The following is a 16,379-nucleotide window of genomic DNA, read 5'->3' as shown; positions in this document are numbered from 1 at the left end:
TGTTGCTGTCTGTCTGAATGAGTATTGTTGGAGTTCCCCTTGATATCCCTCTCCTTGAGCCCATGGGGGCAGTAAGAGGTCCTTGCTTGTCTACTTGGTCATCAATTTTCATGAAACCCTCCTTTCATCTTGGAGGTGTTTGCTGTGTCAAAGTTGATTTAATTTGAATGGTGGATTCAAAAGTTATTTTGTAGGGATGATGCATCATCCCTATCTGTTTTGTTGTCTTTTCTCGGGAAACCACGTCAAAAATTAAGGTAGAACTATGTGTAATGGAACACACAAGAACTAATCTTGTGGGGTCTTGAGTGTTTTATTGCTTTGAGCTATTTAAGCATAAAAACTAGTAGTGTGCAAGTTTACAGAGTTCTGAACTTTGCATTTCTTACTGCAAAATAAATCAATTTCTGGCATCTTTGAGTCATTTACTAAACAGAATGAGTATTTCTAATAAAGTATGCAGAAGTATTTGTAGCTGTGATAGTTATGAACCATATTCTTTTATAACTTATTTTTTGTATGTAATGTTAGCCGCGAATCTGAAGTGGATTGTTGGGCGTGTTTGAATTTCTTTGATCTTGATGTTAAGTCAGGTTACTTCCATTGAGTTGTGTGCCTTATGACTAGTCAGTGAGGAAATGGGTTACTTTGAATCCCTGTCCATATAGTGTCCTTTTTCTTTTTTCTTTTTTTTTTTAAAGCCTCAGATTAACCTATGCTTACACTATGTATTCATGCTCCAAATTAGCGCACAGTAATAATTCTTCGCACTTGCTTTATGATAGATGAAGAGCAGGGTTGTCAGATGGTACTGATTTCTCTCATTGCCAGCTGCCAAGCAGACTTCATTTTATTTTATATTAATATTTAGGAGATTGCTCAGAATAACTAATTGCTGTAGAAGAATATAAGTGGTGAAGAAGGAGGAGTTTTAAAAGATTCACTTTCCTATAAAATGTTTACATTCTCTCAGTAGCTTTGTTCTATCAGTTTATTAAATTGTGGTTGCTTACAGTTGTTCAGTCCAGTTAATGGCTCACTTTGTTTAAAGCCAACGTTGTCATGGTTAAAACTTTGGCTCTTTTTGACAGTTGTCTGCCAACGTGTATTCTGCTAAAAGCTATTGTGTTGTGATCCTCTATGCGTTATTTTGGGATGTTCACAGCAGAAGTGTTAAGCACATGGGGACTCTTGTCCCCGCTTTTCCTGATAACATCTAATGTGTACTCTTATGCATCTCTTGTCTGAATGACGGGAAGTATTTCACTGAAATGCCTATATCTTGTTTTTTGTACTGAATTTGTGCCCCCCTCCTCTGCCCCAAATTCTCTCTGCCCCCAGCCTGGATATTGAAAACAACCTGCGTGTCACTTGAATTCAAAATATACCTTCCACTGCAGGTTTTTGTAACAAATTGCAGCAAGTGTGAAATCAACTTTGTAATTTATTTTGGCAATGATGAACTGTCGGTATTTTGTGAGTGCTTTGCTTTTCCATCGTGCCTCCCCTCCTGGTCTACATACTTGAAATGTACCAAAAGATGGGAAAATGTTGATTCGTGAATCAAATTGTCGGGTCACAGTATCAAGATACACTACTGGAAAACCAAACTCTTGATTTGTATAGCAAAGATTTGAATATTTTTGATATTTTTGAAAGCTATGTCCAGTTCATGTGATGAAGACGTAACACGCTTTACTGGTGCATTGCAGCGTGTCGTTTAGTGCTTACCACAGTGCTCTCTACAGCTTCTCTTCAACAACGGTGTAAAGACTATGGAGTTGCCTGTACAAGCATCATTAGGATGCGTTTTATCAGGCACCACATACGATTCTTCTGTCATACGGATTGCTTAAATATGTATGCAAGCTTTATTTTATAAAAGAGGATAAAAGAAGCCACTGGACTGTTCAAAGGTAATCCCCTGGTAACTTGAAAAAAGAGGCTGCCAAAGCTCAGAAAAGTAGTCTGCAACAATAAGCTACATCTTGAAGTATGAAGTTGGCAGTTCTATTTGAAGAATTTTTCTGTTGGGCTAAGGTTACAATAGAAATACAAAATTCAAAAATATAAAATTACTTGATATTCATGTGTGAAACTTACATTAAAAATTACTGAATGGAACGTTTGCCCAGCTAAAAAGGGAGGGGAAAAAAAGCGGTTATGCTATATTAAACTCTGGTCTAGTTGGCAAAATGCTTACGGGGTTTTCAGTTGTGTAGATGTTAAACTATATGATTGAGACTCGTGTAGAACTTGGAAACAGGTATTTGGAAGAGTAACTCTAGTTAAAAAATAAAAATAATTCTCCATTGAATTCCATACGGTAAAGCTTTAACTTTACAGTGTTTAGAGAGTGAATTTTGAATATTTGCAAATAATGACTTTTGAGTATCTGTGTTGCAATTTCCTTTAAGTTGGTAATGTCAAGCTTTGTCACATGCCCTATGCTTTACTCTTTCTACTTTGTGGTAAAATACAAGATGGAGTTCTACTTAATTTAAGAGTGTGTAAAATTTCTCATGTAAATTTTTCTGCTTGCAGAAATAATAGCATGAATACCTGTGAGACTGACTTCTATTTTCATTTGGTAGCTAGGAAGCCCATTAAGCAGAAAATGAAATAGTTTGTGTACAGAGTACAGCTAAAATATGACAGCTTTAATGCAGACTTCTCAGTTGTGGTGCAAACTAATTTTAGAACCTTGCCTTGAAAAGAAAATGTGATAGTGAAGGGAGTCTTGTTAGTCTTTCATAGGAGGGCTGCTGTTAGTTGAAGGCAGAAGCATATTATTAAATATAAAAGCTGTTTTGAGGGGACACTGGCCTTTATTTTTTTTGGAACAGAAAGTTTGTAGTTGGATAGATCAGGCAACTAATTTCATACTGAAAATGTCATGGCAAGAGCATCTTCTGGTGCATGTGGCTGTCAAACGTGCTTTAAGATAAAGCATGCATGCTGTATGTAATAATCATGTACAGAGGTGTTCAGTAATGAGTCAGGTGGTCTTTATGATCAAAAGGCCTTGTAGTCTCTTGCATGTTTGCCTGGGTGTTGGGAGAGGAGTGTGTGGGAAGCTCTTCTTACCTGCCCTGGATTATGTTAATTTTTGTCAATGGAGCCTTGACTAAAAGGGGAAGAGGGTCCTGTGAGGCTAAGGTATAGATAAACGCTGTCCAACCCAGATCAGTCAGTGAGTTAAGCCTCTATTTTGGTACAGATGTTTGGGTTTTTTTTCCTGTTCTATGTAATTTTGTGAAAGCAATAGGCTAGACTAATCTTGAAGTAGATCTCCGTGTGTGTTCATACATATTTTGTTTTTGTTGTTATATATGACTTAATACTGTTTTTTGCAAGCAAGCTGAAATAAGTGTTAATATTTCAAGAGATAAAGAATGACAGTCAAACATTGCACACTGGTATGCCTGTGAAGAGGCACTACCAAAGTTCATTGTGTCTAGTGCAAAAGCTGGGAGTTCTGGCAGATCAAAGCAGGTGGGTGAAGGTGCTTGCATGGAGAAGAGTTACAGGGCAACTCACTGTAAACACAGTTCAGCTTAAGCAGAGCCAAACAGCACATGTGAGATAGTCTTTACCTCAGCTGACACGTGTGCATTTTATCATAAAAACGATCTTATTCCGAGACACATTCGTAGAGAATTATGCAATTTGAATTCAGTACTAAGACAGATGAATCTGGAGTGCTACTCTGGTAAGGAAAGGGATTAAGTCAGCAAATCTTCACAAAGCATTTAATTCGCTGATTAAAGACATCAGTGGAGGAACTTTTTTGTGTGGCATTAGTGGTAGAAGATAATCTAGAACACATTTTTCATGTACTGTTAGCACTTATGAAAAATCAAAAATTCCTGTTCTAGTTCTATTATCAAACGTAACTCTCTGCACACGGAACTTTGCTTGGATCTTGAACCTAAAAGCCATACCTCCTGCCATGGAGGTATGATGATATGCCTGCGTGTTGTTTGCAGGTCAGGACCTTAAATTGGTTCCTGTCTCCATTGTCACCAGTTTGTGTTAGACAAAAATAAGCCTTAGCTACGTCACCCTACTTTTTAAGTGCTGGAGAGCTAACATAGCTTACAGTGACGTTTAACATCCGTTTGTGCGTCAGCAGTAGAAGTACATTACTAGGGAACTGAGTCCGGTTTTGTCTGTATAGCTCTTATTGCTGCAGAAAACGAGAGAAGAAACAAGCTTGTAGGTCAGATTACGGGCGAAGCGTGTAAGATTGAGAGTTAGAAAGTTCTTTTATGTTAAAAGATATAGGAATTAATATTTGATGTGGAAATGAACATGCTGAAACACTGAATTCTGGAACGCATGTTTAGAGTACTTTCTAAAGTAAAACTTTTTTAAACTGAAGACTCTAAAAAGCAAGTTTAGCCTTTTTTCAGTGCATCCGTGTTACTTTTCATTTACATATGTAATATATGTTTATGCAGATATTTCTACGAAAGGGATATTTTTGCTGTATTTAAATTCTTCAGAGATGCCAGACACCAAAGGAGTGTCATGAAGGAGAGGAGCAAGCCTCTCCTTCTCAAAGGAGAATAGCCTTAGAGCTATTTTTACCTGAAAATTCAGTTTGAAAAAATGCAGACATCCAGTCTGGTGTGGCTATTGGAATCGTTTCTTTTAACATTGCTTATCTGTAGTATTTCAACTTCCAGGTTCCTACAGATAAACTGGCTGAAATACTCTGACCAGGGAAGTGTAGGAAATATGTGAAGATTGAGAACTCAGTAAGAGAAATGATGCTATAAAAAAAGCAAACCGAAGCAAAAAAATACTTTAAGGTAAACTTGTAAGCATATGCATGTAAATGGCATCAAATTAAATAAAATATGTATTAAGAGTTGAAAAGGAAAATACAAGGTCATGGTTAGTATGAATGAATTACAACTTTTGTTGTAACTTCTTGAAATAAGTTCAGTGTGTGTGTAAATACAGTCTTGATTGCTGTAGTGTTTATGGCTGTTTTTTTTTTAAAAAGAAAAAGAAGAAAAATAATTTCTTGATCTTGTTTATATAGTTCATACATTTTGGCCCAATAAATGAAAGCATACAATTTCCGAAAAGTTAAATGAAGGTTTGTCTTTGTGACAGATTTTTATATTCATGTCAGTTAAGTCCATTAATCTGATTTTAAAATGTTTTACCTAGGCTACAAAAGGCTTACTTTCAACTGTACTTGGCATACAAAGTTGAAAAGAAGCAAAAAGCACATAATAAAGTTGTTTTAAGTATTTTTGCAACTTAGTTTTAAAAATAAAAAATGAAAACATCATTATGACATTCAGTTTAATAAATAGTAATTTCATTAAAACTGGGCTATAAAGTTGTATCTTTTCATGGGAACTATTTTTACAGGATACTATATGTTATAATTAACCATTGGTCCCATCTTATTTCTCTAGTGTTTTCCTACTTGTCTCTGTTCTCTTAATCCCAAGAGATACTAAAATATTTCTCAAATGAGAGATACTAAACTATTTCTCAAATGTGCATTGCTGTGACAGCTCTACACAGTTTTGAAATTCTCTATCATGCTGAGTTCAGAAAAGCCTATAGCATTTTTTTGTCCTTTCTTTAACTGGAAGTAGGAAGGTTCTTTCAGGGGTTGATAGTTATACCAGTCTTGTAGGTAGTGTTTGGCTCCTCCTTTGATAATTTAGACAACACTGTGGTTCTTATTGATGCGTATTGGCCCTTTAAAGAAGTTGAGCAAAAAACTTTGCTCGAGAGCTGCCAGATGCTTTAAAACAAATTCTAAAATTCAGAAAGTCAGAGTTACTGTCATCTTAATTGCTTGCAAGATTAGCTTCTTTTAATGATGGGCTGCATGACATTTGATCTCTTCAAATCAACCCTTTGATCAGTTGTTTTGCTGCCTCCTCTTCCTGAGGTGGTTGATGTTTTCTTTTGTAGATGTTGTAATGTTCAATGGCTGCTGCTTTTCCACCCCCCATCTCCCCGGAATCTGGAAGCTCTGGGAAATTTTTCTTAATTTTTCTTGAACGGTGTCAGTAGCTTTGGGAATTTAAGCATTCAGCCTTACACCTCCCTTATTGCTACTTGAATGTGCGTGTTGTATTGATGCAATTTCGAAGGGAATGGTACTTTACAAGAAGAACACGTTTTAGTAATGTTTATTTTGAAAAAGGGCTCAACCAATTGCTGTCAGCCAAATCCTGCAGTGGATTTTCAGCCTGCCCGTATTTCTAGAGGTATGACTAAACCAGTGAATGACAGCGGGGCGACAAGTTCTATTTTAGCAGCTATAGATATTCCATATGACCCGTAGCATTTTAAAACTAAAATAACTGCATGAGGCTTTAAGATTTCAATCCGAGGGCTAAGGAATTGATCTAGTTGCAGTACTTTGAATAACATGGGAGCGTTTACTTTTTGTTTGTGGACTCTTTCACTGAGATCCTGCAGTAGTGTTACAGACACTGGATATGCAGTACTGTAGCAAGTAAAAAAGAAAATATTGCTGCTTATACTCTACAGCACTTACCAAATACTTGGATTCAGTTTTTTGCTTATTTTGCAGATGGTCTTCCACAGGATTTACTCACAATTGTTTAAACTTTTCTTTGGCTATTCAGCAACACCACACTGATGCAGAAAAACGGGGATCACTCTTCACTGTCTCTTGAATTATTGAGTGGCAGTGATACCTGCCATGCAGAGAGCATGGAAAAAGCACTAAAGGGAGTTCTGTTCCCAGAGTCTCTTATCGACAGTCAGTTCACTATGGAAAAGAGACTACAGGGATTCCTTTCTTCACCCAAAGAAGATCAGAGTATTGATTACAGGATTCTTTACCTTCTTCTATGTGCTCCACAAGCAGAGCTATCAATGCCTTTCCTGAATTCGTCTTGACCTGAAGATCATCTACGCGTGTCGTTCTTGTGTCGTCATAGCCAGAACTTCTCGCTGCTCCGGCTAGAAGGATCCCATCACAGCCTGCACCTGAGGTAAAACAGCATAGTCTGTATGGTGACTGAGAGAGGAGCTGGTGTGTGTGCAGCTGTTTAAGCTGGCCTTACATCCCATCTCAGTAGTGTGAGTCTCTTTTGATGTTTGATACGAGGCAAGAAAAGACCTCTCCTGAAACTCCTATAAGAGAGATTCAGGTACTTTGGGTGATAGATCTGTTCGAGATCTCTTTTCCATTATTCTAAATCGTAGAAGAGCAGAGGGAGTACTTAATTAGCATTCTTCCTCTCAAAATGCAGAAAGATGTAGTTGTTTCAGCCTGAGCTGCATATTCATGTATAGGAATCTGTCAAGCTAGTGGTTCTGATAGCTAGAACAAAAAATCACAAGCTTTAGTCATTCTTTAGAGTTCAGAGCAAGTCTATACAAAGGAAGAAAGAGATATATGACAGGATAAAAATTGGAAGTAAAGGGTTCTCTCCCTCTTCGAAAAAGAGGAGATACTGTGAGCTTGAGATGTGAGGAAAGGAAGATTTATGAACAAGCTATTCCTAACAGCATGCTTCAGAACGATCTTCCAGAAACAGTTCTGTTGTCAGTCCATTTCCACAGGGAAAATGGCAATGGACAAAGTCTTCATAAGAGCTTTTTTTCTCTCAAGTTTTATGTTGGCTCTTTGTCTCTTCTACTGAACTGCTACTTGAGTCCAGTAAAACCAACCAATATCCTCTTTTCCCCAGCCTGATTAGATGGGAATTCTTGATTTCATAGTGTATGTTACAGCAAAGGTGATCTGGAGTCTTTTTTTCCCAGTGAATAGGGTTGTTTCCCCAGTGATCAAGGATGTCTCCAGGGGAGCCCTTTCTTGATATTAGAGAGGCCTCAACCAGATTACTGTTTGAGAGGAACCTGCAAGAAGCTGGGTTGTGCTGCTTCACCTGGATTGATTTGCTCTGATATGTCCTATTGCTTAGAGCTGGAAAAGTAAATCAACTTTGGAAGTGTTAGTAGAGTTTGCAGACTTCAGCACCTGTCACCTGAAATTAAGCCTATAATGCTATATGTGGCATTGTAGTTGCGTGAAGTGTATTTGTGAGTAACGTGTATTAGCAGCTTGAAGAGTTACTGAGAGTCAAGGTATCTGCAAGCTACCTGGTAAGAAAGAACCTTCTATTCACAAGGGAATCCAAGAAGAAACACACTTTAAATTTTGTCCTTTTAGGATCGTTTTCTAGCCAGCGCGTAGATAGCAGTAGAAATTCTTTACTTGAACATGCTTTATTACCTTTTTTTTTTTTTATTTTTTATCTTGTATGAGCTGCCTTACTGGAAGAGTATCAGCATCATCTTAGAGACATCTGTTGGCTAATGATGTTTATGTATATGTTAGCTATTATTCCTTCTGAACAGAACAGACCCTTTTCCACAAAAACATGCATGTGGGTCCAGAAGACTGAACCTGGCTCTCTAAGTTTTTAAAAGTTCATCTTAAAAAGGCAATGTTTTGCTGAATTGAAAGTATTAGCGATACATCTTGCTCTGCTGTTGTTGGAATGGAAATACCTAGGCAGAAGTCATGAAGCTCCACTAAAAATTAATACTCAAATTTCCATGAAATAGCCCTGCTATTTAGAGCAAAAATTCTTACATTAAATTGAAATACCATCACCATATTCAGTGTCCTCAGAAGAACCAAGAAACATGGTATCTTTCTGCATGCACAAGTAAAGAAGTTTCTTTGGAACCAACTTGCTGATTTCTCTTCCTCTTCCCCCTTCCCCATTTCAGTTAGTTTAGGATATCAAATTCTGTCCTTGATGGCCTTATCTACCACCTGTTTGAAAACACAGGGAAACTTTCCTGACTAATACTGTGACTGTAAAAATTAAAGATGCATATACATATATATATATAGATAGATAGATACACACACTTAATAAGCCATTGTGGTGATTTTAATGACAAAACCTAGCTTTTTGTTCCTACTTCATGGATTATTTGGAGCAGAATGAAGGGAAGTTTCTTTGGGGTAGGTGTGGGGGAAGAAGCTTATGTTGAAGGATACTCCAGATACCGAACTTTATAAAGATGTTTTGGCTAGATGTTTGCTCTAAAAGAGGAGGAAAAAACCTACCAAAATTGCCCCAAAACAAATTAAGTGAAATTACATCAAACATAAAAGGCAGATAAGTAGCATACCTTCTTGGTTAACTGTTGGATCATGATCTCCTTGGTGTTTTGTTGAGAGCAATAGACAGCATTGTCAATAAAATGATCATGCCTCATCTGAGGCGTATAGCTCAGCAGCTACCCATATGCAAACTCCAGACATTGTTACTGTTGTGCAAAATATATTGCAATGAATAAAAACCCAGTAAATATTCTACACGAAAGACTATGCATATATGTATGTATTTTAAGTCCTGTGACTTTTCCCCTTCCTATTTTGTTGTGTCTTGGCTCCATGCTACTGATAAAATGTCACCAGAGTCTGTCAGCTTTCCGAATTAATGAAGAGGAAAACTTCTGCTCTCTTAAGCATTATTTTTTTTTTTTTGTTGCTGTTGTTGAAGCAATAGGAATTAATTCCTAGGAGGTCTAGGTCCTCAGGATAAAGGAGGAATATTCTAGAAATCCAAAAACCTGATCCAGGAATGTGGATAGCTTCTTCACTTCCGCAGCTAACATACTTGTGCCTTATATTAAGTAAGAGACTGTCACAAAATAATTGTCACTGCTGTCACTGTGTATTTGATCTGATTTTGCAAGTAGAACAGAAGACTTGAAATTGGATTTAGGCCTCTACAGAGACGTTGGGGATGGGGTTAGGAAGTCAGTGGAAAGGGAAACCTTCAGGTAAGTATGATCGTTTCTTCTTAAAGTGACTTTCTATCTAGGATCGTGGTTAGATGTTCACTGCATTGCAATAAATACCATTTTTAATTTTCTTGATTTAAAAAATGGGCAGAGGAGAGAGATCTGGAAACTTTTTTTCTTCCAGAAATGAGCCCATACAATTTTTATTCCCACCTGCATCTACTTGGAACAGACCGAGAGAGAGCTTTCTGGACAAAACATTTTATGATTGGTCTCATCTATTGCAGATGTCATAAGTGTCTTGAAAGTTCACAGTCCAAAACTTTGGGTTTTTTGGCATCAGAGCATGAAAAAAAACTGCATGTCTAGTATTCATCTCTTGTCATCCTCCCCTATTACAGTGCCTCTATGTGTATGTCTCTGTGTGGCAGAAAATGAGGGAATGCAGATCATTATTCCAGAAGTTACCAACTAGCACTTTTCCTTCCCCTCCAGTCTTTCTGCCTCCCTATCCTGGAAGTATGGAGTCCCTGCCTCAGCCTACAGCTTCATTCTTTTTCCAGCAGCCCACAAAAGTAAAGAACCAGTGTGAAAGGTTGAAGAAAGAATCTGCTCAGAGGACTGAGTCTCAAGCAAAAAGCTCCAGGTTTCAGATTCAGAAAAAAACTTCCTTTGGGGAAGGATCTGCTTCCAGGATTTGCTCGTCTCTTTTTCCTTGGGCAAACAGAGTTCTTGAAGCAAACAACAGGGTTGCAGGTAGGTAGGGCCCCTTTGAACTGCCATCTGCACAGGTGTGAGGGATGGACTTTATGCTGTTTCTTTATGCTTTTTTGTTAATGTTGTCTTCCACTTCTCCAGGCTGAGAGAAGGGAGAGAGTATGAGCAGCTTAAAGAAGAGGAGAGGAGGGGGAAAAGAAACAGGAGGGGAGGGAGAGGAGCAAATATGCTGGGTACTTAAAAAATAATATTTTCATACCTCTGTGTAAGCTTCCTGTTCATGGGGTCAAATTTGTACTTCAGTTCGCTGAAGAAACGTGTTTTTCCTCTGACCCTTTTCTATAAGGGAAAGCTAAATAAGAGCAGAAACTGGTGGCTAAGGGCTTAAGTAAAGGCCAATATTTGTATATGGCCCATAGCCACGTGGTTTTCGTCCCCTTCCTTTCTCTTTCCGCCCATGGTAGCTTTGGATAGCCAGTGAAGTGTGGGCCATCAAGTGGTTTGAAAAGCCTGCTTAATTCCCAGCACAGAACAGGTTGGTTCCCCAGTTTTAACTGTTTAAGTATGTCCCTCCAGAGGAATCTGTGACTGCTGGGTTTGTCAAGTCCTGTTCTTTTGTCCATGTGAAGGAAGTAGGCTGGGATGCTCTGATTGAGGGGATGTGCTGCTTAACTCATGCAATAGGCAATTCCCAAGGCCCAGCCAGCGGTGTCAGTAGAATCAGCTCAGGTAAATTCTGTTTTCCTCACTTCAGGCTGTACAGAGCGACAGCCTCTTGCTTGCAACCGTCAGAAGCCCAAAGTCAGACCTTTCTCTCTCTAGCTATGTCATTGCTGACGCAGGAAGCTTATCATAAATTTCCTTTCACCTGAGAACTAGTAATGAAATTCTAAGGAGATTTTACCAGTTCTTCTTTCATGCTGAGTCAAGTCATTTGGAACTATGTTACGTGCATTATTACTTTGGTGCATCTTGTGACTCTTCTCTCCCTCTTCATTCCCTCCAAATTGCTTCAGGATACCTTCTAACCTTTATACTGCATCACAAGCCTTCAGCAGAAGATCTTGAGAACCATTTATGGTGCTGGAAGATGACTGGGTTTGGATCTTGGCCTCCCTTAAGCAGGATCTCCTGACAAAAATGGGATTGGGAAAGAAATGACTTTTTCCATGACACAGAGAGAGCCTTTGAGCCACCATAGAAATGGAGGCCTAGACAGAAAATTACTTGTAATACACTATTCTCTAGGGAATTTGTTTGGCCTCCCATGGTCCTTTTATTATAATGTCATGAAGATGCTTTTTTTTTTTTAATCAAACCCTCAGCCTGATATCTTGCTATTGAAGATCAAGTCAATAAATCTGCATTTAAGAGTTTACAGTTCTAATGATGTGACCACAGCTGGCCATCCCCTGCGTAGGAAGTGCCAGGTGAATTGGTGAAACGGGATTCTTTTGTGCTTCAGACTGATGTCTTTATAAAACTTTGTCTACTTGTAATCTCTTTAGATGATTATAAAGAATATCAAAAAAGCTTGTGAATGTAACATTTAATTAGGCTTCCACTTCCCTTTTCAAGTTTTTTTAAAAAAAAAAAAAAAAAAAAAAAGGTGCCCAAACTGTCAAAATGGCAGTCTGGAAAGCATTGAATCTTTTGAAGTTTCTTGTGGTTTTGTGGAGATAAGAGGTATGGAGGTGCTGAGAGCTGCAAAAGTGGAAAAACTTAGATTTTTCTTCAAGAGTGAAGAGTTATTTGTTAGAAAGCAGGAAGCTTTATTCTCCCCCCCCCCCCACCCCCCCTCCAAGGAATTCTGTAGTCAACTTAAATGTGTTGCGAGATTTGTGAAATAAAAACCTTATGTCTGGCAGTAGTGAACAACGCACATGCGTGGCCATGTACTTTCATTCTTTTCAACGTAGGAAATTACTTTTGAAGAATAGGACTTACTTTTAATGTTCAGATTAGGAAAAGGAAAAGCTTTGTTCTGAAGCTGAGCGCGAAGGGGTGGCAGGAGGGTGAACTGGCCCCTCTGGCAGTAGGTAAAGAACATTTTTATTTTCCTGTTTTCTGCTTCTGGCAGTTGGAGGGAACTAGTCAGATGCTTGTGCTTGAATCCAATTAATTTCTTAAATCACTTACCACGAAACATTGTTTTTAACTAATGCCTAGATCTTTCATCAAGTTCACCAGCATATTTAAATTGTTTAACAGTCTTAACGTAGCCCTGAGGCTACCACTTCATGGCAATTGTGATTTCTTATTATGCTGGAATGCATTGCAGTCTTAGTACATTCTAAAAATAATTGTTCAGATGGTGCTGTTTAAGCACATACTTATGTACTGAGCCATTTGCATTGGATTCTCTGAAATTGGGTTCTCTGTTGGATGGCCTGAATGTCGTTTCCCCCCCACCCCCAATCACACTTCTTTGTCTCACTCCTGTGGTTATTGAGTAAAATGCTGAATTTATAACGTGCTATTTTTAGGAAACTGATAGTCAGATGCATGTTTCAAAATATGCAACCGCAGTAACACTTGTGAACTTTGAGGTTTAAAGAGAAATCAGTTTAACTCTTATTTTCATCAAATTCAGTATGGCTTTAAAAAAATATCAAAATGTGTGTGTGGTGACTTTAAAATTGAGTAGCTATTTATTATAGGTACAGGTACTTTGACTGACTGTGAGCTGAGCAGGAGTAACCTAAAAGTTATAAGCTAAAGATCTGTGAGTCGCAGAAATAAATACTAACGTGTGGCTTGAGGTGTGTGCCAGTAGCACTTTTAGTTGAAGAAAATACTTAACGCTTATGTCTAACTCCTAGTCCGTGTAAAGTTTGTTATATTCCTTATTGATGTACTTGCCTCAGCCACAGCTTTTGGTCATTTTAAGAATATTAAGACTAAACATTTACGATAAAGTAAAACAGGGGCACTGAGAACTGCTTTTAATGGTATCGTCTCAGTTGCTGTCTCTAGGGTAACGTAAAATAACTTTACTGTTTCTCCTCCCCTCCATAGTGACGATTTTAAAATACAAACTTTGACTGTTGCTTTTGTAAAGTCAATATTTTGATACTTCTTGTGTATCAGCACTGTGTAGCATAACATCCAGCTTCGAGTCTTGCAGCTGGAATCCTGGATTCTTGGTATGTTTTTAGAGAGATGACTCTTGCCTTTTGTGTTGCTAAATATTAATAAAGATGTCTAAAACCATTTTCTTCTTGTTTATATTATACTTAACCTAATTGTATGAGTACAGAGTGACTCTCTCCTGATGGACTGCAGAATGCCGGGAAACGGAAGAAAAAATTCCGTACAATGTTAGGATTCCAAACCCAAATGCTAACAGAATTTTACAAGAGAGACTTGTGTGTTATTCCTAATTTTCCTCCTCTTACTCCCTTTAAGGTTCCTTGAGCATTTGCACTACCCAGCTGATTTCACATAGCCCTTTATCCTCTTTACCACATGCCCGCTCCTTATAATTCTTAGTCGTGACTATTGTGATATGTTGACAGCTTCCTATCTAGTCAGTAAAGTCATGGCTGTTGACCTCTCCTCTTTTTCTGTCCCCAAAGTGATTTTTTTCTTTTCAACTTGAAAGGTTTGCTTTCTTCCTACCACCTCCTGTCCCCTCTCTCAGGTTTCTATTGTGACCCTTTCTCCGTGATAGGACACTTAGGAAGTGGTGGAACCGTCTGTAAACGTTGGGAAATTCCGGGAAAAATCTTGTCAGTGTTGCTACTTCAGCCAGAGCTAAACCGTTCTCATTTGTGAGAGATGCTTTGTCGATTCAGAGTAGTTCCTTAAGGAAGGGACACATAACCAAAACCATGGTCCTGCTTTGAAAAGTAATTGTTTATAGATGAGACAATGAGAATGTGAACAGTGCGGATTCTGTGGTGCGTATGTTATATTCCCTCGTTTTAGTGAGGGAGACGGGTGTCAAAACTATCAGCAATTCACTATGGATTTCTGCAAACCGACTGGCTCAGTCAGCAGTAATATGCTGTAAATGCAGATTAGATTCTCCATTTCATTTCTCCAATCCCATTTACAGGGCCTGGGAATTTGCTCAGACAGAGGGATGAAGAGCTTTTTTTTCAGCCTTTTCTTTTCTTTTTTTTTTTTCCTCCTTTTTCTTGAGGAAAGTAGAAACTTTGGTTTGGAGAACCTCTGGTGAACCCCAAAAGACAGAACATGATTTAAGGGTTAGTTTAGAGGAAAAAAAAAATATATATATATATATATTTTTTTTTTAAATTGAAACCTGGAAAATGCATTTCGCAAACACCAATGCGTACAAGCAGTTGAATCCTTCCACTTTTGTTTCCTGCGTGGGCTTTATGAAGAATTGGCAGCTGCACAGCTGCTAAACCAGGTCCATAAATCATTGATATCAAGTTGTGTGGAATCCTTTTGTAGGTGGGTGGTTTCAGGAATTGTTATTTTTTGCTGCTTAGGAAACTGTATTGTCTGAATGACATGAAAGGCATTACAAATTAAGTACTAAAAATGTATTTAAGTCTGTGTTAGGCTGGGGTTTTTTACTGATGACTGTGACACTTTTACTTCCTTGATTGCTGACTGCATTGTTCTGAAGAATATAAAGCTACTGTTCTGATAAACTGTCCTATATTGTTTCACTTCCCTGTCCCGCTCTTATTTGTGTGGTGATTCTCTTCCTCCCTTTCCCTAGTCGAAACTGATGTTTCTTGCCTTTTCCATGTACCAGTCAAGTGAATGTCAGGAAAATATGTGGGTTTTAGGCTTCTGTTACAGAGCAGTAAGTGAAAAAATCTGTCTTGCACAAATGGCTCTCTCTTCTATGGGGAGAAGTAATTGTATTTATCCAAACAGAATGTTGTAAGAGACTGTACAAATGGTTGAAGAGGTTTATGGCTTGGGGTGATTTCCTTCTTGGTAACTACTTAAATAATTGTAATCTTATCAGTATCTGACTACCTCTTGCCTGATTCAGAAAAGGTATTTCATCTGTGATTCTGAAGTAAATGACATTTGAACAAAACATTTAAAAAAAAAAAAATCTTTTATAACTGTAAATATTTTTAACCTGATCATTTACTTCTGAAGATTGGACTGTGACTTGAAATTTCACGAAATTCAGCTTTGTGCTGACCTGAAGTTTACACATAGGATGAAATTAACTTATTTACAGCCCACACTAAAAACGATGATAATATTAATGCAGAAAGGCTATTAGCAAATCTAACTTGTTATTCAAGGAAGTCCCTTGTTAGAAATTAACTTCACTTCAAGTACTCTTTGGTATTACTGGAGTTAAGCGTAGGAAAATGAGCCATGTGTTTTGGAGGGTTATGCTTTTTTTGATGAGAAGTGAAAAGATATCAAATTCCGCTATGGAAAAGTTGTAGATTAAACTGTAGATCAGCATTGCTGATTGTTTTAACACTGATGAGAAGATATGATTGAGTTTTCGGCAACTCATTGTACTTCTTCAGTACTTTGTCTTGATTAAAATTTGCTTAAATGGCTAGCCATTGTGAAAAAGTAAGTAAAGCACATTGTTCTGTATTTTTTTCATGGGGTTATGGAAAGAATAGGAAGACTGCTTGGAGCTGTCATTTTACAGAAATTATTGACAAATGACAGATTTTTATTTTTATCTTTTTTTCCAAACTTGGTTTGGTATGGCCTGCGGAAGGCCGTAAGTCATAAAATCAGGAAGTCTCAACTCCTTGAGTCAGAAGTTTAATCCTCTTCTCATTCATTATGTTGTCTTATAAATGTATATGCTGGTGTTTACTAGTGAGGGAGGATATTATGCAAGGTTAGAAAATGAAGTTGAACACAGACTAAAAGGTAAGTAATATAAGAATATGAAATAAGAGTCTCTG

General features: G+C 37.8%; 1 protein-coding gene across 12 annotated transcripts in view; it reads left to right on the top strand.

The window, feature by feature from the left end:
• Window positions 1-16,379, top strand: part of TSC22D1 (TSC22 domain family member 1) — a 100,032-nt gene that overhangs the window by 33,074 nt on the left and 50,579 nt on the right. For 2 of the 12 annotated variants that reach the window (XR_011138598.1, XR_011138601.1), the window contains 2 exons: window positions 6,878-10,539; window positions 11,517-12,081. The exons of 2 other annotated variants lie outside the window; for them this stretch is intronic. Coding sequence is in view for 2 of the 10 variants with exons in the window: in XM_068929760.1 (XP_068785861.1) it covers window positions 6,578-6,683 (106 nt within the window). In the remaining 8 variants the exon portion in view is untranslated. 8 more of the 12 variants (XR_011138597.1, XR_011138603.1, XR_011138602.1 and 5 more) reach the window with 8 other exon arrangements.

This window comes from Struthio camelus, chromosome 1, assembly GCF_040807025.1.
Source record: "Struthio camelus isolate bStrCam1 chromosome 1, bStrCam1.hap1, whole genome shotgun sequence".
Classification (NCBI taxonomy): Eukaryota; Metazoa; Chordata; class Aves; order Struthioniformes; family Struthionidae; genus Struthio; species Struthio camelus.
This window is presented reverse-complemented; position numbering and strand designations above follow the sequence as displayed.